General features: G+C 30.6%; 1 protein-coding gene across 50 annotated transcripts in view; it reads left to right on the top strand.

The window, feature by feature from the left end:
* LOC106868360 (agrin) overlaps positions 1–27066 on the top strand; it is a 762720-nt gene that overhangs the window by 504232 nt on the left and 231422 nt on the right. For all 50 annotated transcript variants that reach the window (XM_089354065.1, XM_089354050.1, XM_089354052.1 and 47 more), the window contains one exon: positions 10507–10722. In XM_089354065.1, coding sequence (XP_089210191.1) covers positions 10507–10722 — 216 coding nt within the window. The remainder of the gene's footprint in view (positions 1–10506; positions 10723–27066) is intronic.

Genomic DNA, 27066 nt, shown 5'->3' on the forward strand with positions numbered 1-27066 from the left:
AAATAGTTGTAAAATTTTCTCTGACTTTGAAACCTATCTACTGCTTAGTTTTAAAGCTAGGTTGTGGTTGGCAAATTATTTTTAACAGCTTAATTACTGTTTTTATTTACCAAAGTTTAGTTCGTCTAATTCCATATTTAGCAAAGAGATTATTCTATTAAGATGATTGTAAAACTAAATAGTTGTAAAATTTTCTCTGACTTTGAAACCTATCTACTGCTTAGTTTTAAAGCTAGGTTGTGGTTGGCAAATTATTTTTAACAGCTTAATTACTGTTTTTATTTACCAAAGTTTAGTTAGTCTAATTCCATATTTAGCAAAGAGATTATTCTATTAAGATGATTTTGTCATATGATATATTCTTAGTTAATACAGCTCTTACTGTGTTCTTAATTTAGGATTGGCAAGTATTGTTTTCTTATCTTTTTTTGTTGAGACATTATTGGTGATTTATTTTCAATATTCATTCATCTATTCTGGTTGACACTGTATGCACAACATATTCTTATTTTTCACTTTCATTATGCTTATTAATTTTATTATGTTATATTTGTGCCAGCCATTTGTCTGTGATACAAAACAAAAATGTAGAATGATTAGGTCATTTTTTTCTACTTTCATTCTAAAATTCTCCTGAAATTATATTTATTGTCTTTTCATAATAGTGTATAATTGAAGCTGAATGATGTCTTTCTAACACTGTTCAGAAAAGCAGAAATGCCTCACTCTGCGACAGTATAATACTATTTCTAACAGTTTGATGAATATAAAAATTAAGAAAATATACTTTGCTCCTCTTGAAGTGCATTTCCAATTTTTATCTTAACATCTTTTTTTACAACTACTTGATGTTCCCAATGAAAATAGCTAGTTTCTCATTATTAAAAAAGAAACTGTACAACTTGAAGCAAAAAGAATTTTATCTATTCTAGAAATAACAGATGCAAAGTATTTTAGCACACACTAAAAGTTGAGTTATTAATATACAATCCTAAAAGTAAGGTATCTCAAAAAACACAACATGTGAATGATTAAGTTTTGCCATTTTCTTTTGAGATTTTTAATTTTAAATTGAAATGATCAAAAATACATTTTCACCTAGTATTCCCTTGATCAAAGAAAAAAGACAAGATTATTCATAATTTAGTTACTCTAGAGCATATCTAAATATTAGTTTATTTACACCTGAATCTGAAATACTTTAAATATGCAAAAATGCAACAAAAATTATTTAATGATTGATGTTCTTTGGCATATAGTCTCAATTCTTGCTTCTGTTCCGAGAAAATTAGTAATCACTTGAATAATGTAATTAACTTGCCTCTTGGTATCTATTATACAGACTGTTAGTTTCATGATTCCAAGATTGGGATTCTTTTTACAGATAAAACAGTTGATTTTCCATTAGAGACAAGGGGAGAGGAAGGTGAGTGAGTGAGAGAGAGAAAGAGCACATGTGTGTGTGTGTGTATGTGTGCACGCGGAAATGTCATTTTCTATATTATATACTTCATATCAAAGAGAAAATAGTTTTTATATTTTATGTGAATTTTTATAGAAGTCATGTGGCTAGGATCAGATAGTGAATTACTGACCACATAGGCAAGAAATGAAATTTTGATGCAGCCATTTCTCTACCTGTGATAGGTCTTATTTGGTTTCTTACAAGTTGTCTCTCTTACCTAATACTTATTGGTTTGTTTAAAAGCAGGGAAAGCATATCTAATATGTGAGTATCTAAATTTGCAAATAAATATTCACTAATGCTTTAATGGAAAAAATATTTGATGTAAAATAGTAACATAAATAATGTATGATGGGCAGGAAGATAGTTCAAAAGTGCTGTTTTTTAAAAGAAAACTGACTATACTATTATCTAGTTATTTTTTGTATGGAATTTTCTGAAAAAAATGCATTACAAGGTGCCAAAATATGAAAAACCAGATACAGAAATATGTTTTAAATAGAAACAGCAATTTATACAGAATAGTAGCTGTTGTAGCAGTGAAAGATGTGGTAAAAAGAGAAAAGCCATTAGTAAAGCAGGCTCTGTATGTTGTTTATTAAGAAATTTATTTAAAAGTATAAAATAGAGCAATAAAATATGATGCATTCAGTATCAAAAATAAGCAATCACTTTTGAAGAGTCATTTTGATAAGAAATAGACAGCCTCAAGAAATAGAATGCTAAATTTCAATTGTCACATGTTGATAATAGATTCTCATTACCACAAACTAAAATTAGAGTTTCTTTCTTACAGGAACACTTGAGAAATATGTAAAATCTATTTTAAAAAGTAACTTATTATAGGTTTTCATTTTTAATAAAAGTTGGTTCCTAAATTTTTTAGATCTTAAATAAATTTTTACTTTATTAAAGCAAAGTTATATTGATTTTAAAATTCGTTTTCTTTTTTCTTTTTGACAATTGACAGCTGTTTTAAGTTTTAACGATGCTATTTTCTTCAATTATCTAAGTCTACAAACTTTAGAGTGTATTTCCTTTAAATGTTCTTTCCAAATCACTTAAAATATGCTTTTTGCAGTTTAAGAAATCCAAGCTTTATCAATATGATTTGGAATTCTGAGAAATACACATCAAATTAAATGTTTTTCTGTTCAGTAAAATATTAGAAAAGTACAGTTAAAATAATTTTTAAATTTGTTCAATAAGTTATATGCCCAAGTTTTTCTCTACATAGAAAAAATTACTGTGAAAACAAAAGTGATTCTTAATTCACTTTAATTTTCATGTAAGAATCAATTTTATTATTTAAATCATCTAGCTGTATTTCTAAATTGAATTTTGATGAATATAAATTTTAATGTATTTTATATTTCAAAAATTTCTTTCAAGTGATAGTTTTGCTTTTCACATCTTGAACCAGTATTAATATATTCTTAAAATCTAGAGAATTGTTTGATTATATAATCTACTTATTGCATCCTTTTAAAAAGGAAAAGGATACCGTTAATATTATTTATATATTCTCTTTCAAGAATATATCCTATTTGCATTGCAGATTATTTAAAAGCTAAAATAATGTATACTTCTCCACTTATTGAAAGTGTGTGCAAAACGGTTTACCAGCATTGTTTTTCTATCTAAAACAATTTCTAATTCACATTTTTATAACACTTAAAAAGTACTTCACTTATGGATATTACTTTTTATTATTATTATGGTGACAACTTTTGACACTAAAATCTTTTGATGACTTTTTATCTCCTGAAATTAAATACTTGCTAAATGATAATTGTTATCATAACAATTTTAAATTACCATATTTTAATGCCACTGATTAGAACAGTTTAATGAATACCAGTAAAGGCATAACAGGTCCAGTGTTTTGTTTTACCATTCCAAAAATGATCCATCCATATGAAGAATGAACTAAAAGATTAAGAACATATATGCATCTGTTGACACATTTGGCCCTTTAACACACTGAAACCGTTAAGATGCCCTTCTCTGCACATGAAACATTTCACTGTCATTCGTTAATTACAAATGAAATAATATCTTTAAAAATTTTTTTTATATTATGTAAATACATACACACACACACACACACACATACACACACACACACACACACACATATATATACATATATATATATATATGTATATATATACATATGGATATTGTTGTATCTTGGAAGAGTTGTTATGCTATTAATAAACACATGTACTGGTTCTTTTCCCTTAGTATTTAGAATTTTTTCTATGTTGTCATGTTCCAGTGATGTAACTTCTCTCATGTTGTTGGTGTGCAGTTGCATTGTTTGGATATAGTTCAGCAAGCTATCTACTGACATTCTGCCAGACTTATTGGTATGAAGGCATAAAATTTCTCTGTTCATAGCATATTGTTTTAATTTTTGTAGGCCCTTTGCGATCCCCATGCCAAGTTGGTGGACCTCTACTTCCCTATAGTTCCTGTAGTTTCTATAGTATAGTTACATCTAAGCTTCAGTTTAGCGTCTGGCTGATGGAAATGGAAGGATGGAGACTCTTTTATTGAGACTTGTAGAATTAATACATTTCATGTCATGGAATCTGTCATAAGAGTTGAATAAAAAACCATAGGGTGTTAAAGGGATTGTAGTTGTTATTATCATTATTGTTATCTTGTAGTAGATTATTATTAAAGATTTTATTACTGTTGTCAACACTATTATTAATACCTCTATTCCTACTATTACCACTTCATTTTCCTTAGATTCAATAAATATTTCTATCTAGTTTGCCTCCACTGATAAAACAAAAATGCAAAAAAAAAAAAATGAAATATATATAGGTGCAGGTGTGGCTGTGTGATAAAAAGCTTGCTTCCCAACCACATGGTTCTGGATCCAGTCTCACTTGTGCAAATGTCTTCTATTATAACCTCAGTCTGACCAAAGTCTTGTCAGTATACTTGGTTGTCATAAAACTGAAAGAAGTCCCTCAAATATCTATTTATATATATGTGTATATATTTATGTGTGTGTGTCTTTATGTCTATATTTGTCTCCCCTCTCCCCACCTTCATCTTTTGACAACTGGTGTTGGTATGTTTAGATTCCATAACTTAGTGGTTCAGCAGAAAAGACCAATAGAATAAGTACTAGGCTCAAAAAAGTCCTGGGCTTGATTTGTTCAACTAAAACGCTTCAAGGCAGTGCTCCAGCATGGCCATAGTCAAATGACTAAAACAAGTTAAAGTATAAAAAATATATATATATATACCCAGTATCAGAATAAAACTGGGGATTCATTTGTAATGAAAAAATGTTATTATTATGTCATAAATTACATAACCTTCACACATATTTTACCACTACATACTATTACGCCATGTTGTAATTGTTACAAAGATAGTTACAAAACCACTTTATATTCCAGATCATCAGAAGAAAATACTAAACCAAATATTTCTAAAATGTTCATGAATGTTTGATAAAAAAATCCCCTGAACTACAAGTATCACTGCATTTTAGATTAATGTACAGTTAAATTCTCTTACTCCACAGCACTTTACCTAACAAGTATAGAATTCCCTAATGCCAATGAAATGGATAAGTATAATAATGATAATTCACAAGCAAAAAAACTAACATTAATCCTCTATCTTATTATACAAATCTACATAACCCTAATATGAGATTAATTCAAAATGCAGAAAACAACAATAAAAAACTCCAAACATACACATGCAACTCCAATACCAGCATTCAACACAAGGTTGATCCGTCTAAGGGTGACATAAAGCAATTTAAAAGATAACACGGTACACCCTATTGGCAAGTTAGCAAAAAGCAAATCAAAATTTAAGACCACTTATACTTTTATTCATAATAATAACCCATTACATTGTAATTCTCACACTTTAAAATCAACTCATATAAAATGTAATTCTAATAAATGTGATAGAAATTTTTTAAAGAGGTTCTAACCAGAAAATAACTTGAATCAATAGAATAACTGACTCAGTTTAGTAGAAACAACGGATAATCATAAAACCTCAGAACCTCATGAACTTGTGCTTATTCTACAGAACAATGTAACTGTAACTGTAGAGCAATGTCTGCTTGCGCTCTTAGATGCTACTATTAAATATGTAACTTGTTATTGCATAGAAGCTTCAGCTATTTTCTTTAAATATTGTTAAAACAAGAATGTACACTGCTTTAAGTATGAAAAATTTCAGAGTTCAACTAGACTGACTGAATATATCTTTAAGCTTCACTCAGTGAATAAAAAATACAATCTACACTTGAACATCTTAACAAGAACCTCTTCTTATAATGGTAATAAAAAAGAATACTGATTGTGTTCAACAGAAGCCCTAAATATCCTATTAGGTAATAATAAATTACCTAACTTAAAACAGAAATGCTTCTTTGTGTGAAAACACAACACTTGAAGGACATTTAAATTCTACAGGTGCAAATCCACCCAGGTAAAATAGGATAATAGTCAAATACTTCATTTAAACAAAATCATAATTACTTTATCATGTAGACTGATTGGTATTAATATAGTCAACTCCATCAACTGATGTTTTCTTCTTTGTTATCCTGTTTCAAACTGTTCTGGCCACATCATGCCTCATGAAAAGATAATATCTGGAAATCATTCTTTTGTAGTTGGCAATAATGACAAAACCAAAACAGAAGACAACAGTCTTCAGTCTTGGTTTTGCACAGCCTACATTTGTTGTCTGTCAATTGTTTCCTGCATTTTATGCTGTAGACACTTGGTAGAGATCTCTTGTTCTTGAATTGCATGGTGTAGGTATTCAGAGTGGGATGAGCCTTCCATACCAAGCTTTTGATATGATCAATTCCTCCTATGGTTTATTTCTGTGGTGCCAAATATCTATGCACTATTTTCTCAGTGAACTGGTCCCCCCCTTTTTTTACTGTTCTTTTGATAAATAGAATTTACCAATGTTCCTTGAGGTGAGATCTGTATTAACTTTTTTATTTCATGCATCTCCTCAAGTTTATTAGCCATCTTGATTATGTTGTTGCTTTCAATCAGAAACTTGAGTGGTCTGGCCTCTTGCTTCTGCTGTAGATGTTGCTTCAGTGTCAGAATACATATTTCATATGACATCAATGCAGATTCAAAATCACAGTTACCATCCTTTTGTGTGTGTGTGTGTGTGTGTGTGTGTGTGTGTGTGTGTGTGTGTATACATGTATGTATGTATGTATGTATGTATGTATGCACATATGTATGTACAGATATCTATAAAGATAGGTAGGATGTAAAGGTATGTGTGATGGATATACATGTACATGTATGCTTACATTGCCAATCTGACCTAAAGTTAACTAGAATACTATCTCTTTCACATTCTTCAATATTTATCACCTGTAACTTGGGTTTTTCTGTGATATAATGATTGTATGAGCCAAAATTGTCTCTTCAAACAGACACCCTGGCTACACTCAGGTTTAATTTTCTCCCTCTCTCTTTATCTCACCAATAAAATTAAAGATAAATTCCTTTGTCGTCATGAGAATTTATAAACTTTTGTAAGAACATGAAATAATTCTTTTTTGGAATTTGATCTTGAAGCACACATAAAGCTATAAATAGTAGCATGTAAATATTGGGTTGAAAAAACCAGTGGTAGAACATTTGTCATGTCTTTTGAGATGTGGATTCACATCCCATGGCCAGCTTTCAATTTTTCTATCCAAAGAGAATTTCAAACCAATATTTACATGCTGTTAATTATAGCTTTATGTGTATTGTGAGATCCAGTTCCAAGTTCCAAAACAGAATTACAAATTTATTTCCCTTTGCTGCTTTTATAGATTTTTACTGTATGTACTTGCAGTTCACATATCTTTGTAATGACTACTGCACAAAGTACTAGTAGACAGTAATGAAATGTATATAAAGATTATATGATTTATGATGTAATACTAAAAAATTTCTGTAACAACTGAATCTCCTGTTTTATTTTTATCTTGGATATACACACTGCAATCTATCATAATGTATATAACACCTAATGAATTTCTGGTTGAAAGTTAGCCATATGTGGATTTACATGGAGTTTAAGGAGAGGTTAATAATTGTTACACTGTCTCACTTGAAATAGCAACTTTTCAATGTCTGTGTGTATTTTATGTGTATGTATGTAAATGTGTGTGTGTGTGTGTAAATATATATACTACAGATATTTCAGTAACTCTTAAATCAAAGGTAGAACAATAATTATGTGAAGCGGGGGTGGGGTGGGGTATGTGCATGTGAGTGATGTTGCTGTTATTCACCCAGTCAACAATTCGTCTACTGGATTTGCTTTTTCAAAGTTGTGAGAGATAAGAGATGTTTTTCTTGAAAAAGAGAGAAATATTAGTGACAGAAAGGACATCCAGCTGTAAATCAATGCCTCAATAATATACTCGTCTCACACACTCAAACATAAAAAACTGCAGGTGTAAAAATGAATGAATGAACCAGTTTACAATAAACATGTGTGATACCTTAGGGATTTGGATACTGATTGGAATCATAGCAATCGTTCTTGTTTCCACAGCATATTTGATTACAACTGAGAAACAATTCATTTTGAAAATTCAACTAGGAAGTACTCCAGGACAAGTCCTTTTGCAATTAAATAAGAATGGGAAAATTTTTCTGGTTACATTGCTCTTATACCATTTTATCAGATACAGGCATCAAATCAACATGCTGCAAAACTAAACACTTGAATATCAAGTCATCATATGCATGGTGAAAGTGAGGATCAAAACAATGACTTGCATGATTTTTCTTAACACATTGTGACAGCTATGAATGTGGATATATTTATCACTGTTGTGTTTTGTCAAAGGAGAGCAACTCTTTTAAGATGAATGTGTGTTCATAACACACTTGAATCATTATCACAAAGTAACTCTGGAACACTTAGTGTTTCAACAGTATTGTGTCTTCTCACCTAGAGGCACCCTAGGCTATCAAATCTAATAAGAGCTTATGGCTCTTTATAATGTTACAAAACAAATTGTCTGCTGATGTATGCTGATATCTGCCAACCAGAAATAAATCATCATATGCACAGAGAACAATAAGAATCAAAACAACTTGTATATTTATTCTTACATTTTTGTTACTTAGTTCCTTTGATTAAATGAGCAACAAAGATTCCCTGTACCTACTAACTTCATCTCATCTTCAGTTTTCTGCCTCATGGCAAATTGCATTTACTACAATACTGCAGTTGTTACTCTCAATTGCATCTTTATTGATTAGCAGAATACAATTTTTCATATATTCCAATTGCAGTCAAAAACAGAAGCTAAGTAATGTCATTGAATCTTATGTCAATTTTCTGTATGGCCTCAACAGACATGTACTATCTGAGGTTGTAACTGCTAGTGTATATCAAGAGAAGAGTATTAGAGATTTATTTATTTATAGAATTTTGGCTAAGATTCCTTGAGAAATCTCCATTGATTTTGAAATGAGCAATCATCCAGGTTTGTTCTCTGAAAGCTGTTCAGAGAAACTTAGATGTTTATCAGCAATCTTTCTTCCTTCCGAATGCTCTGTTTAGAGTCCATCTCCCATAGCAATTATCATACTATTACTGTTATTAACAAATTAACCATTAGATAAAGAAGCTGCTTTTGTGCTAACTTTCTACAACAAGTGTTCTGTTTGTCATGCAAGAACTTGTCATGGCCACAAAATATATGGACATTTTTCACAGGCATGTCAGTCAATACAAAATCTGCATTTACATTCCTTACTACTAGATGAATCCTTGAAGGCCATCAACTTTAAAAAGTTACTATCTGGTTTTTCATCTTTTTTTTTTCATTTTAGACATCTCCTTAATTAGTTATTTGTATAAAAATATCTATTTAAATGTTTTGACCTATATTTCTGTATAATTCTGGAATATAAGTTTCTTAAACATTATGACTCTGTTAAATCTAAACACAAAGGACTGTGAATAAATCATTCCATAACTTGATTTGTTCCTATGTTAGTGACCCCCATCCTCTCATACTCATATTCTCCCACCTATACATTGAATTGAAAGCAATTACTTCTAAATCTCAACACTTTTCTTCATTTGATGGAATGTTTATTAAGAAAGAGACTAGATGGCTTCTTGATGTTAGTTTTATTGATCTCTCAATCTCTTTGGGATGAGACAAGTAGTATTAGTTTCAAATAATGCCTTACTGCAAATAATGTCTTGTTATTGATCATTCACAAATGCTAAATCATTATTATTTGTAATTCCAACAAGGAATCTCAACATTTTAGCTGAATAAAATAATTTGATTCTTAGCAACTATTTCTCATCACAACATTTTTGAATTTAAATGAACAAGATTATATGTCAATATAATTTAAAAAATCACTGTAAATTCTTGACTGGAATGTTTGGAAAATTAAAGAAAATGTTGTCAGTACATAGAATTTCAAATTTGAATTAGAGATATTTTGTCATGTCACTGCCTACAGTCATTCTACTACATTATTTTTCAACTTCCTTTTTTCCTTATCCCCATTCATATTTCAATTTCTGTAATGTTTGAGATTGTTGATTAATTACTAATTAATTAACAGAATTGTTTTTACTAATAATCCTATATTAAACAAATAGTGCTTTTTTATCATTATGACTTTAATTTATTAAATGTTTCAATGGGAAAAGGAATTTCAAATATAAAAGTGTAATTTAGAGATATTGCAAATGTTATGATCACTATCTCAAGCTATTTGTTCATGTAAAGAAAAACAAAAAAGCACACCAATAATTTGCTCCAGCATGTTGCATGTTATTCAACTTTTAAAACCTGCTAAGCTGGAAAAGGTTAATGGTTAAGTGGAAGTATATCAGGACCCAATTATACCAAATTGGCACAAATCACTAACAGAAAGAAAAGTCAACATTAAGATATTATTAGCACTTATAATTAAAATTCAATGTAATATATATATTCTGTTTGTATATATTATTGTTTTCATTTCTTGCAGATCCTTGTGATGGGTTCATTTGTTCCGATCAAACAGTCTGTTTGTTGGATGATAAACGAAAGCCAGTCTGCCGTTGTAACCTGATGTGCTCACTAGATATCGCAACAGTTTGTGGTACTGATGGGATCACATATAGCAATGACTGCTATCTGAGGACGGAAGCATGCAAGAGTCAGCGAGACATCAAAGTTTACCACCATGGGAGCTGTAAAAATCGTGAGCAATATCATTTATATCTTATATTATTAAATACATTTATATACCTATATAAGATATTTGAGGAAGAAAAGTTTTGTAGATTATTTATAGAAAGAAGCAAGTTTTTAATGTCTTATCTTATGACTTTGTTTATGAAAAAGGAATTCTTAAATAATTAAATTCTTCCAGGTTACAGAAAGGAATCATAGAATGTTTCTATTTTGATTCATTTGAAATATTTCTTCTCAACCTTTTTTCCAAACCCAACAGCTTTCTAACTATGGTTTAGAAACATTATTAGATTCTCTGGTAATAATTCGGAAACCATTCTGTCGGCTTCTTGGAAGAAATTCCTCCAGTTTGTTGACTCATATTCTTTTCTTCTTTCAACTCTTGAATTGACTGAAATGTCTTTCTTCAAAGGGGAAACTAAACTAAGTAGAGTTTTAAAATGTTTATGATAAAATTTAATATTATTAATTAAATGAAATGAATTATAAACATAAAGAGAAATAATCTATTTAATATTATTTCTGAAACATTGTTTAGAAATACTAAAGACATGCTAATTCTAATAGTAGTACCTGTGGAGTGCAGATTAATTAAAGGTAAGCAGTTTAAATAAATCATGAAATATTGTATAAGCTATTATATAAAGACATATTTGTGTTTGTCTATAAATAAAGGTAATCAATGTAAATCTGAATAAATATGAAACATTAAAATTCCACATAATACTTTAAAGCATACACAAAATCCTAAAAAGTATTTATTACAATTTTCCTTCTGTTATCTTTTATTTGTTTGAGAAGTCTAATGACATGCTGTGCATTTTTTGCATCTGATTTCATATCAGTGTTGTGTATTGGGAATTTCTTGAATAAGTGTGAAACAAATATTTTTGATACTGATCACAGAGTTGTCAAAGGCTTCAGTTACTCTCCCTTATCTCACTCTTTCTTGTGTGTATATACATACATATATATGTGTGTGTGCGTGTGTATACACACACACATACACTCATCTGTAATAATTTCTATTTATGCAAAATGTTCCATAAGTTCATCTTATAATTTATATAGACTATTGGTTTATTCATGCAAAAAGCCATTCAACTAAGTGGGTGATCGGCAATTAGTTGGATTATGCTTTTTAATGACCACGCATGCAGATCTAATCATTTGGTAGAATGATGTTCTGCATTTTATTTTACTCCACTGAAAAGCGATATATACATACATTCACAAAATACTAAATAAAATTTAAAGACCAAATTTCAATAATAGAATCAAACCTTCTTTCAGTGTTTGGCTCATATTTGAATTAAAGAGTAAAGCATATGTATGCACAAGCATGCACAGACACACATGCATACATACACTCATGCACCAACAAAATTACAGGCATTTTTATGTATGCATAGATCAATTAGATGATAGACTAAGATGTTCAGAGCTGAGAAGAAAAGCAATTAACACCAAACTTCAAATTATTTAAGGTAAAAATAAGAATACAATCAACAATAGCCCCTCAAGCATGATAATCTAAAAATGCAAATAAAATAACATTTAGTGAAGTTATAACCAATATTATAATGAACATTATATAGGAAACACTAGTGATATAGAACTAAATGTATGTCCTTTTAAGTTTTATTTAAATCCTCCCAAATACATATATCATTAAATATATATATATATATATATATATATATACATATATATATATATATATACACACACATATATATATATATATATATATATATATATATATATATATATATATATATATATATATATATATATAAGGTTGAGGATACAGGTAATACCGAGTAAGTGCTGTATACCGACTAGTTTGCCCCAGTCGTTGTATGAACAGGATTGGGTATCATAAGTCGTGTATTAGCCGTGTGTATATGTAAATATATAAAAACAAAATGATAAAGAGAGCAAAGGTAAGGTTGGAGAAGTATTTTATGGATAAAATACTTCTCCAACCTTACATTTGCTCTCTTTATCTTTTTGTTTTTATATATTTACATATATATATATATATATATATATATATGAATTCTCTTGAATATGTTGTTATATAGCCAAAGCTCCTGGATAAAAAATAAAAACTGCAAATCCAAATTGTTGTCTCTCTATTCATGCTAATCAAAAATATTCCTTGTCCTCCTATTCTCTCATACTATAGAGATACATTTAGTCAATGAACTTTAGCTGTGTAGGGCACTTTCTTCATCAAGCTTTAATCAATCATAGTGACCCTTGTGAATATTTTGGTCTGGTACTTATTTTATCATTTTATATTTTACTGGTTAACAGGTTAACAAAGTTATTGTTTTGGCACAGCACTAGCCTTGTTTAAACCAGCAAGGTCGTGTCAAATGCAAACTAAAAAGCAGACACAGACAAACATGCATATAGACACATGAACAACCACATACAACTATAATGGGCTTCTGAACAGTTTCACAGTTTCCTTCTACCAAATTTCACTCACAAGCTATTGGTCAATATACTTATATTGTTGTCTCCTTGAGTCACAATGGCACATAATTATCAATACAAACAGGCAAATAATACTATTAATTATTTTCTTCTATTCAGTTACTGCTTTTAGTCAATGGAGTATGGCTATGCTAGGTTACCATTTTAATTTTTAGCCAGTCATAGAAACCCTGTTCTTATTTCACTTATTTTATCATTCTGATTTGCTATTTGGCCAATTTACCATTTTGACACAGCACCTGTCATGTTTTAACCGGAAGCATTGTGTCAAACACAAACACAAAATGGACACAAATAAAAACATGTGTAGATGACACATACATGCATGTGCATATATGCACACACACTCATTGAGAATGGGCTTTTGAATAATTTCCCTCTACCAACTTTCACTTACAAGCTATTGGTCAACATTCACATATACTGACGTCGCCTTTAGCCATACATACATACATACATACATACATACATACGTATGTATTCCTTCTAAAACTGCTTCACTTGCGATAAACTCTTAAAAGGAATGAGTGTAGAAAACATTAGTTAGGACTTTTCCCATGACTGAGACAAAGTTATAACTGCCAAAAACCAAAGAAGGAATGAGAACGTTGTAGGATAAAGGGGATGGGTTCTTTTCTCTTGTCAGTAAACAAATACACCCAGCTACTGCTATAAAGATGATAGGGATTGAAATGGCATCCCACCATTAAAAAAAAAACATGCCACAAATAATGACGCACAAAACGTCTGCTTATTTTCTCCATTGTTGTGGTGTGTGTGTATAACACTTGGTAATGGATGTGACAAATAATGAGATGAAGGGTTGTGACTGACTGCAAAAATATTGCCTAAAGCAAGATTGCTATGTAAGAAAGCTGTGATTCTGAATAAGCACACTAATTCTTCAGCATAGGACAACCACTTTAACATTGATAGTATGATGACATGTATTATCCACACTATAAGGCACACACAACAGCAAAGTAAGTTGACTTTATCTGATGTTGTCTGTGCATGATGACATGAACTATGATGAGTAAGGAAATGGTGTAAAACCTGTCCAACTCCAAATTGAAGAATTGGAGTTGATACTATCAACCCCAATACTTTTAAAGTCTGGTACATTTTGATTTCTATTTATTGAACTGCATCATTATAGAAAATAGCAAGTTCTTGGACATAAAACAATACAATTTCTTGAGCGGTACCTGCCAATAAACATTTACACACACACACACACACATGAACACATGTATACATAGATATATATGAATATATATGTCTGTGTGTATGTATATATACAAACACACATTTAGATACAAATATATAGATACATATATTTCTTTGTTCATTTACTTATTCATTTAATACCTCTTTTCCCATGCTTGCATGAGTTAAGCAGGTAGCAGTTAGAGCAACAGTTTTATAACTGAATGTTGTTCCTGTCACCAACCCTTATCTGCCCATCAAGTAAGAGAATTTTAATCCTTGAAGAATTTGAAAGTGCAGAGGTGTCAACAAATGTCACTGGCTGCTACTCAGCTACAATAACATTGTGATTTGTGCCAGGGACCACCGCAGAGATTAGACATTCTCAGAGAGAGAGACACACACACACACACGCAGAGTTTAGATATTCTCAGAGAGAGAGAGAGAGACACACACACACACACACACACACACACACACACACACACCCGCGCGCACACACATGACAAAATAAGGAGACAGGTCCAGATAAATATCAATTAAGTCTCAAATTTGGTTCTGACCACACATAGTATTAATTCCAGTTAAAATGCTTAATGTAGTAGATCCCAAGAAAATGTAATAAAGTAGACAATGGAAACAGATATATTAATCGTTTATCTATTTATCTATATAAATAGATAATATTCCGACATGTTTCATCATATATATATAAATATACATATATATATAGTTCACAGATAAAATCCAGAAATTCTCTGTATAGAAGATACTTAGTAGTGCTCAAAAAATTCTAACTTAGCCTCCAATGTCTTTACAGGAGAAAGGCTATATATATATATATATATATGTGTGTGTGTGTGTGTGTTTGTGTGTGTGTGTGTAAATACAGCCAATGGCAGAATAGGTTATTATATATATATATATATATATATATATATATATATATATATGATCTTATAATAAATACCACAAATCTTTTAAATACACCTAGCCAGAGTCAAAATAATAATGTATTCTGCCATTAGCTGTATTTACAAGGTCTGTGCTTTTTGTTATAATATCACATTCACTCTTTTAGCTGATCGCCTGCTTTTCTACTTGTTGAAGTATTACCACATAATATAGATATATATATATATATATATATATATGTGTGTGTGGGAAAAAGTATGATAAACACACAATGCAGTTTATAGCATTTGTTCCATAAGCAGGTTCCACAAATATAGCTATTTTCATCCTTTGCAGTGGATATTCATAGTGCAATCAGATGCAGATCCACAACAGCTCTTCAGTGGAACACTTTATTACTTTATGTTGACACAGAGCAAATGCTTTCTAACTGTACACAGGATATATATATATATATATATATATATATATATATATATATATATATATATATGAATATGAAGATATATATGTATGTATATATACATACATATATATATGTATATATATATATATATATATATATATATATATATATATATATATATATATATACATATGTATATGAATATGAATATATATATATATGTATGTATACATACACACACACACACACATAAGCATATACAGATATTAAAGTATAGATGGATAAACAAACGGATATGTATGTATGTTTGCCTTATGCATGCATGCATTCATGTATGTATGTATGCATGTATGTATGTATGTATGTATGTATGCATGTATGTATGTATGTATGTATGCATGCATGCATTCATGTATGTATGCAGGTATGTATGTATGTATATATGCATGTTTGTGTATATGCATTTACTTGCAGTAGTTTGAAGAGTATTCTGTACATGAATATTCTTTTTTATATCATAGAATATTTATATTGTTATATAATATATTATTATTATCAAATTTAACTGCTTTTCCATTATTTGAACTTCCTTGTCAGAGAGGCAAGAAGTATAAACTAGCAGATAAAGTAGATAGCTTTAACAATGGTATAATCATGTGTTTGTGTGTGCACATACACACACACAGGTACAAACACACATATATTTATATATATAGTTAATAAAGTATTGGATAACCACTGCTTGCATCTTCAGTTCAAATTTGCTACAGATATTTCATTGTCTTTGAAGCTGTTCACTTAATTCTCTGTGCTTATGCGTTATAAATAAGCACTACAATCTTCCAAGAATATTGATGGAAGACAGCAGCATCCAGGTAAAGGTTTATTTCTTATCTCCTTGATGCTAGTAAATCCAGAGCTTAGCTATAGCTTTGTGGATCCTTGTGGCCAATAGCGACATTTGCTGTTATCATATGTATGCACATACGTGTGTGTGTGTGTGTGTGCGCGCACGTGAATGCGCATGTTAGTTTATATATTGAAGAGTGCTGCTGTTTATGGGATCTGTTGAAAATCATTGTGGAATATGTAAAAAAATCTGTGTTACAGAAAGCAATAATAATGCAGATTAAATGTTAAATATCAAAAATCACATTAAGGCATTGAAATGTTCCCTTATAGTAATTAGCCCTGATGTTTTGGGTTGCAAATGCATTTACAAACATATGACAAGTGACATATGACATACAAGCATATGACATACACACACATACATGGTGTGTGTGTACGCACACACAGACACACCCATACACATGCACATTTATAAATACACACACATGCATACTTGCACACAGTTTCCTCCATGATAGCTCTTCTTGTCATCAACCTATACATGTGGGACTTTTATTTCATATTCCACTGGTTTTTGAAAGCACAACATAAACGTTTATAATGTCAGAAAGCTATGTGACAAGTAAAGTCATGAAATGTCAACATTCATATCCATATACACATCCATACACACACAGTATTATCATCATCATTATTCTGTTTTCACACTGGCATGTGTAGGGTGGGATTGTTCAATGAAATCCAAGAGGATAGAGGAGCATATCTGGTTCCAATGCCTTCTTCATGGCCTGATTTATAGAGCTGGATACTCAATCTAAAACCAACCACTTTACAAAGTGTACAGTATGCATATTTTTATGGCACTATCACTCTAGAGATTGCTTTATTGCTAGTTATAGAAAACAAGCTTTGTTTCACTGTTGCTCAAATTGGTTCTTAATGACTTAATGAGTGAGTTGGGCAGTTTTCAAGTCACCAGCTCTATGGGGTTTGCTTTGCAGCTTAAAAAGTAAAAGAGAGCACCCATGATGGATGCAACAGTTTATATATCTACTCTCACACAAGTGTGTGTATATATGTGTATAATATCATATATGATCATTATTTTACATCCATTTTCCATACTGACATAGGTTACATATATAAGTTTTATATATATATATATATATATATATATATATATATATATATATATATATATATATAGAGAGAGAGAGAGAGAGAGAGAGAGAGAGAGAGATGGACATCTTATATGATCTGGCAAAACTTCTTGACAGGTTTAAATTCTGCACACTCACACATGCACACCTTGTAATAACTATGCAGATTTTGTGACTGTAGACATTCAAATGTAAAAGTGAATATTCATGGCCTGGACGAGTTTTTAAGAGGTTGACTTTGCAGTCATTATGTCTTATGTTTCAAAGTGTCTTTTGTCATTGTCTTGCATTGACTCAAGCTTTGTAAATGAAATTGACCGCATGAAAATTGTGCAGAAACTTGTCATATAGACTGCCCTTATAATGTAAAGGATGAACTTTGCGTCATGCTTACATGCTTATTTGTCTTGAGAATTATGTTAAGATTACATGTTGGTGAGGGACACTCAGTCACTGATATCTTTTATCTTTTAATTGTTTCAATCATCATACTGTGGCCATACTGGTGCACCAGCTGGAAAAATCTTTAGTTGAATGAATTGACCCCAGTACTTTTTTCTTAAACCTAGTACTTATTCCATTGGTTTCTGCTGAATCACTAAGTTCAATGACATAAACACACAAACACCAGTTGTCAAGTGGGGTAGGGGTGGGGGGAAACACAGACATAAAGACACACACACATGCACAAACACACACACACATATATAGATATATACAATGAGCTTCTTTTATTTTCTGTCTACCAAATCCACTCACAAGGCTTTGGTTGGCCCAGAGTAGAAGACACATGCCCAAGGTGATATGCAGTGGCACTGAAGCCAGAACTATATGGTTGGGAAGCATGTATAGCTCAACTGATATGAATTTTCATTAAATCTGCAGGAAATCTATTGTTAGTGTATTTAGAATTATGTAATACTTTACTCTTTATTTCTTAAGATTAGAGGCTGTGATTTGAAAGATATTTGACTACCATTTTTAAGCAAATAAAATGGTCACATAGAGACTCCCTTATTGACATTAGTGTGGTTATACATTTATGTATGGGTTCATATGTATGAATACGTGTGATGTATATGTGTATGAGAGCAAGTACTAATAGTTAAACATACAGCTTGATAAATTAGTATTAATTCTAACTAGATTACAAGAGTTAACTTAAGCCAAAATAAAATAGTGTTCATTGAAGCAGCTCGTATCAATACATTATGTTTCTCTTATTTCATAAGTGAAGCATTTCATGTTTAATGCCAAGAAGGATATCTAACTAAACTTCCTTCATATTAATATGTGCTATGTGTGAAGCAACAAAGGAAATAAACATATTCAATCATTCATGCATGCTTTATTCACACATAATCATGGGTTTGAATGAGAACATCAAGTTAGGGAGAGTTGTAATTTAGATATCTTTACATAAGAGATTTTTCTTCTCTGCAATTTTAGATGAAATAGCTATATTTTATGTATATAAATATACATCTAACAGTTTTCTTGATAATATTTTGTATTATTTGTTTGAACCAGTCATCTGCTTATTGGCATGGTTATCTTGTTTAAATACTTAAAACTTTAAAAAATTTGCAGATCTTTATCTTCATTGTTATGGTGCAGGTTTTCATTCTTTGTATTTTGGAGTTACCAGGCTTTAGCTAATTTTAATTCGTAGTGATTTACTACATAAATTGTGGCTTCAAAATAAAATAAACTTTATAAAGTACAAAAGTTTTAGCCCTTCATATATGTTCTATAAATATCTCCCTATTGTAATTGTTTATGATAACAACTTTAAAAAGTAATTTGATTTTCTTGACAAAATATTAAGCTTTGACATAAGGGCAGCAATTTTGGGGAAAGTCGATTACATTAACACCAGAGTTCAACTGGTACTTATTTTATCAACCCCAATCGGATGAAAGGCAAAGTCAACCTTGGCAGAATCTGAACTCAATTTCCTTGAAAATATATTAAAATGTTAGAATATTAGAATGAACACACACAAGTCTAGTTTCAGTTTCTTTTCTGTTTTAGCATTCACTCGTAGCTAAGATTAGTGCCTGCTTTTTGTTTTCCATATTGTTCCATTCATATTCCATATTTCAATATATGCTGTTTTATGAACTCTATATATTCATGGAAGGATATCACCTTTAACCCACTCCATCAGATTTTGCTATAGTTAGGCAGTCTTCAGGACTAACTTTGAGGAGTTTGTGCTTATTCAAGTCTCTCACTTCATAGTTCATGTCTTCTGTAAAACATTCATCTAGAATGTAATTTCTTAATTGCATGAAAATAACCATGATACTCTATGCTATATTTTTGTTTTGGGATTTACTTAATTTTATCCATTTTTGATGCTTTAAAAGCTTTAAAATATTTTTAGTGAACACAGTATTTTCAGTGTGTCAAGGCTTTTAACATTTTATATAATGATTCTTTCCAACAACATTAAATATTATAGCATTTGTCATTGGCTGTTCAAGTGCATGTTATTAAATGGAAAAGCAGTTAGTATGAATCACCATAAGACATTTTTGTGTCTAAATATATTGTTTATTCTGTGTTCACCTTTTGTGGTGGAAGCATGTAGTATGGTACAAAAACATGTGTGTTTACATACAAAGAAGGTTTTGATTTTTGCTTTTGCTCTGAAAGAAGTTACATATAATATTTGTATTACAGTATGTAATATATCTTGTGTCAAGGTGAATAGACATGTGAGTCACACATGGGAGATTGCATGTGGAGCTGCAGAGATGACATGTGTCTTTGAACGAAGTCTGGCAGGAACTGAGGTCGTTTCTACAGTGTAGCTCAGAACAAGGCTAGTGTCTCAGAACGAGGCTACTGTATCAAAGCGAGGCTAGTGTATCAAATGGAAGCTAGATGCCTCATCGATATATTCGTCTATTGTGCAGGTTGACTCACATATTACCATGTAATATGTAGTTCTGCTACATTATCACAACATCATCCATTTCATGGTTGTAAGCTTGCAAAATAGATATTAAACTATGGTTGTTAAATATTATTCCCATATCACATGACATATTTTATTTATTCTTGCTACATATTTATAGCATTTACAACCCCTAACTTGTTCCTTAGGGAAATATATCTAATTAATTATTTCTTTTAAGTTTAAATTTCTCTGCAACAGCTTATTGATTTTGAGACATCTATATCAATATCACTTCTATTATATGTCTTATTTTACAAGTTACAAGGATTCAGAATTGGCTTTTTGTGAGTGCTAGTCTTTCTTTACTTAAACATCACATCAAGCATTTCCTTTACCATAGATAGTCATCATTTCTCTATCTATTGAATTAGTTATTAACATATAGAATTTTTTTTTGCCATCTGAATAAATTTGACACCTTAAATTTATCTCTGATGGCATTGATAGTTAAAGCCTGTAAATAAATGAGAGGTGCTCTTAGAATTGGAATATTTAATTCTATTACATTAATATGTAATGAACAATCATAATAAAAGGTTCAATAAAAGACTAGAAAGTAGTATTGATAGATTTAACTCTGTGCTGCCACTCTTTCATATTGTTTTTATTTCTCATTACTGAGTTGGTATGTTAGATCTTAGTAAGATATTGTTTTGATGTTGAATAGTCACCAGAGCATCAGATTAAATAACTTATGGCTACTTGTTCCTGGTCCATGTTCTTTGAGTTCAAATCCTACTGATGTAAACTTTGCCTTTCATCATTTCAGGATTGATAAATAAAGGAGTAGTCCAAACAAAATGAGGAGTTCCTTTGTTATCATTTTTTTTGTGCCTCTCCACCACCTAATCCTCAGCAACTTTGCCATAATTACCAGCACAGCATAACAAAAGACATAATGTAATAAGCTTAATAATAGTCAAAAGAAATCATACCTCTACTATGTGCAACCAACACTAATTTTTATTTAAAATAGTGCACAGTTAATGTCTAGCAAGAATCTTGAACAGTGTGAACTGTCTGCTCTACACTAAATGGTCAACAGCTTCACATACCATGCAACAATCTTGCTAATTTCTGACAATTTTGAATTTAACAATATTTGTCTTTATCACATGTCCATGCACAGCCATGATCAGAGTATCTCTGCATCTTTCTTTGGTCCTTTTTGCACCAGTTTCTTTATTATTATTATTATTATTATTATTATTATTATTATTATTAGTATTATTATTATTATTATTATCATTATTATTTTTATTATTATTATTTCAGAAGTCTTATTTGTATTTCATACTTTCACTATGCAACAAGATGTACATCTTTGAGTGCCTTGAACAAAATGCTTTGTGGTATTTCTTTTGGCTCTTTCCACTCTGATTTCAAATACCACTGAAGTAAAATTTGCATTTCATTCTTTCAGGGTTGAAAAATAATAAAGTATAGGAGTTGATGTAATTATCATTATTAAAAAAACTACAGCAATCCAATAGAATTATTAGCACTACAAATAAAATAGTTTGCAGCATGGCTCTTTATATTTTAAGTTCAAATACTTTGCATTTCATTCTTTTAGGTTGATAAAATATGTAGCAGTGAGCAGTGGAAGGGATATAATTGACTATACCTCTCCCTTAAAATCGTCCAATTTGAAATCATAACCATTATTATTATTATTATTTCATATACGCACAACAGATTAGACTGTTGAAAAGAAAAATGCCTAACATCAGGCTACAACAAGTAACCTTAGATACCAAGAACTCTCCTAAATATTCTAGCTGTCCCTAATAACTGTGCTAAACTAGGTTTTATGCCTATTTCCTATTATCATTATTATTATTATTATTATTATTATTATTATTATTATTATTATTATTATTATTATTATTATTATTATTATTATTATTATTATTATTGTGCTGCAATAAGACTTATTTTATTTCATATTTTATTATGTCCTATGTTTAGTCATTTTTTTCCATTCTGTTGTAATGTCTCTATTTTGAATTTTTATGGTGTAATATTTGGTTAGCCTAATGACATTGAGCTCTAATTGGTAGCCTTTCCTTTAGATGTCTACTTGTACATGCCCATTTATTTGAAAATTCATTTTAAATATTTCATAAACTTGTAGATTCAAATGGGTGTTGAACTATTAGGGAATTATTATAAACTGATTATTCAGCATTCTTCTAAATTCTAAATGATTTGCTTATTGTTGAGTAGCCATGTAAGAGATTATAGCTTATAGATTTCTAGAATTTTTCACTCACATTAAGTGGAAAATAGTTCTTATTTTATATCTTAAAACTTGTTTGTGTGCCACATATGTTAAATCTGATTATGTTTCTACAACTATTGTGTGCTGTGTGAAAGGACAGAAATCTATGTATCAATTACTTGTTGAGTAATATCTTTAGAAGTTGTGTATTTAACCATTTGCATTACTAACTTGAATATTTTTTACTGAGTTACAAATCTGAGTTGTATATAATATCACTACAAAAATATTATTAACCCATAGTACTTTTCACTAAGTTTTATATCTAAGTATTATAATTTAGTTCAAAGTTTGGCTCATTTTTCTCTGTAGTTTATGTTAAAGTATTTACATTGGACACATCAAGACATTGTTCACAACACATAGTTTTTACTTGTACCAACATTATTTTAAATTCATTAATGAACAAACTGGGAAAGAATATGATAGATGTTAAAGAGAATTTGTAATGTGATAACTTACAAACTTTTGCTTATTATCAGGAAATTATATTTTGTATTGGTACATCTAACCATAAACATATGTTATAGAAGATTTATAAACTGGCATTTATTGAAATACTGCTTGTAAAGGGTGAAATGAAGAAGGTCAATATTCAAAGACTTGTTCTGTTTAAAATGTATCCAAATCATCGTCTTAAATTGTAAACATGTTTCATATAGACCTCTATACAGATTGTAGATCCACTTTATACCTTAATTCTAATTACAATTCGGATGACTGCTGACATGCTTAGCAATGATGAGGAATTCATCTTTCATTACTTTAATTAGTTTACTATTGATCTCCTATTTTAACATAAGTTCATGAATCAACAGAATATAGGAGGGAAATGTATGATGTCTACACCTTTTAAGAGACCTTTAGTGGCATATATGAAAGGAATTATCTTCAATCAAAAATCGAAACTGGTGCTGGATAGCAATTTACATTTTGATCTTTGGCTTTCACATATTTAGTTTTGATTTATAACATTGGTGCAAGATCACAAACTTTTGAGGGAAGTATAGTCAAATAAACCAATCCCAATATTTGTTTAGCACTTTATTTATTCATACAGGATGAAAGGTAAAGTTGACCTGAACAGGATTTGAACTCAAACTGTAAAGGGTCATAAATATATACCATTAGGCATTTTGTCAGACACTCTAATGTTTCTGGCAAAATGCTGTTTTCCACATATATTTAATATTGGATTTTTTTGACGTTTTCATTGAACATGAAAGCTATATTTTATGGTAATTCACAGCTTCAAAAATTATGAAATTTACAAATGCTTAATGTGATCATATATATTCCTATTTAATGTACCAAGTAGGCATTTTTCATTCTGTTAATAAACTTGCAGAAATATTTCGATTATATGGATTTGCTGAAATGGAATGTTATGTGTGTATACTTCTTTGGAGATATTTACATGTAACCACACTTGCAACTGTTTCCTAATGTTGACAGTTTGCCTATATAAAAGCTATGATATAATTCATACATAAACTGGATCTATTCGTGAAGCTGATATGTTCATTGTGTGTTGCTTCTTCTTGATATTTGTATTACTTACTTTGATAGGCAGTTATATCGGCAAGGCTTCATTTGAATATAGAGAAACCAAAGAAACAACATAAAACAGTGCATATTCCAACCTTTGACTGACTGTAATTTGCGTGAAGCCTAACTGGTAGTTGGAATACATTTATGGACTCATTTTGAAATCAAGATCTGATTTTTAGAATAATGTTAGTGATTAAGATGCAAAAAGGAAAAAAAACTACCGAGGAAAATATAAAGAGAAAAAGAAAAGAAAAATATTGAAAACACTTGTGTATTTACACACACACACATAATTGCTGGAAAGATGCATAAGATGTAATCCACTGTGGATAATTCCAACCTTAGTGGTTATTACTTATCAATGAAGTTATAACAAAAAGTTAAACATTATATCGATCATTTATAAAATATACAAGCTGGGTTGTTTGGACAATAGGAACTAATAAAAATCAAAATAATCTTTAAATCTCAAAACTTTACCATCTTACATAATGTAAAACTGGCAAAGGATGTCCATATCAGCTACAAATTGCTGATAAATCATTGCATCAAGCAAAATTTTCTCTTCATCTATGTCAACCTGGAAAAAACCTACAACACTTCACAGTAGAGAGGCCTATATTGAATACAAGTATATCAATAGAAACCTGAAGTCACTAAATGTCTTAAAGTTTAAACATCACATAGATATAAGCATATATATATATATATAGATCGCTAGCCACTACACATTCTTTATTTTCTCTCTTTGTTTCTTTCTGTGTTCCTTTCTGTGGAAGAGCAAAGGCTCGAAACATTAAAGACTTTTTCCCTTCCTGAGCATTAAACTAATACATCTCTTTGTTGTCTACACCACCTGTCTTTGTCTTTTTTATTTTGTTTTGTGAATTCTCCCTATATCATCATCATCATCATCATCATTATCATCATCATCGTTTAACGTCCGCTTTCCATGCTAGCATGGGTTGGACGATTTGACAGAGGACTGACAAGCCTGAAGGCTGCACCAGGCTCCAATCTGATCTGACAGAGTTTCTACAGCTGGATTCCGTTCCTAACGCCAACCACTCTTAGAGTGTACTGGGTGCTTTTACGTGCCACCTGCATGGGAGCCAGTCCAGTGGCACTGGCAACAACGTCACTCGAATGATTTTCTAACATGCCACCAGCACAAATGCTAGAAAGCAATGTTGGTAACGATTATGCTCAAATGGTGCTATTTACAGGCTACTAGCACGGAAGCCAGACAGCTACTCTGGCAATGAACACGCTCGACAGTTTTACTCTGAATAACAGTTTGTGTGATGTCATTGCAGCTTTATTAATAAAGCATATCACTCTACCTCCAGTATTCAAATAATACTTTTTTCTATCTTGTTTCACATTTATGTGCTTGCTCTGGTATTCATATATATAAATATATATATCCAAATACATATAAAATATAAATGCATATATATTTATATATATTCACACACATATAAGACATACATACATATAGAAAGAGAGAGAGAAAGAAAGATAGAGAGAGATACACACACACATATGTACAGCAAAACATACATACACATACATACAACAAAAACATGAACTTTCTGGTATTTCTGGCTATATAAATGTATAAGTTAATCAGATTGTTGTATAGATATAAACACATGATAAATATATGAGTGATGCATATAATATTCCAGTGAAGTTTTAGTCAAGTTTACAAGTGTTTTACATGATATTGCATGACTAATATTTGAACAATTTTATTGAAGAATAGAGTTTATTTTCTAAACAGTTGCTGGCTTGAATAATAACCATTTTCCCAATTAATCATATACCAGACTATAAGTTTGGGAAATAACCCTTCTTGCTTGAATGTACATTGTTGTATAGGCACCATTACTTCTTCAGATTGAAAAGGGGGAATTTTATTGTGGGGTTATGAAGAGGTCTTTAAGGCAATGTCTTTTATTAAGTTTCTTGTTGGCAGAAATAACTGTTATTTTTGCTTCTACTGAGGTTAGTCTTTAAACTACAGCCGTTCTGGGGCTTTAACTTTAGAGATTTTAGTTGATTACATCAGTTCCAGTTCTTACTCTCAGAAATACTTAATAGATTTCATAAGGACAGTATGTCTAAGTCCAACACTGAAGGAAAGGGATGTAACTTGGGCAGAATAATAAGTATTTTTGTTAGATATCCTTCACAAACATGCACACACACACATGTATATCAGAATATATCAGTATATTTTAAATAGTGCAAACAATATCTGGTTTAGAACTCAATAGGCTGGGTGATGGGAATAGATATATTCTTTTACATGTTTCAGTCATTTGACTGCAGCCATGCTGGAGCACTGCCTTAAAGAATTTTAGTTGAAGAAATCGACCCAGGACTTATTCTTTGTAAGCCTAGTACTTATTGTATCAGTCTCTTTTGCCAAACCACTAAGTTACAGGATGTAAACACACCAACATTAGTTGTCAAGTGATGGTGGGGAGGAC

The sequence above is a fragment of the Octopus bimaculoides genome, chromosome 6, assembly GCF_046866305.1.
Source record: "Octopus bimaculoides isolate indiv1 chromosome 6, ASM4686630v1, whole genome shotgun sequence".
Classification (NCBI taxonomy): Eukaryota; Metazoa; Mollusca; class Cephalopoda; order Octopoda; family Octopodidae; genus Octopus; species Octopus bimaculoides.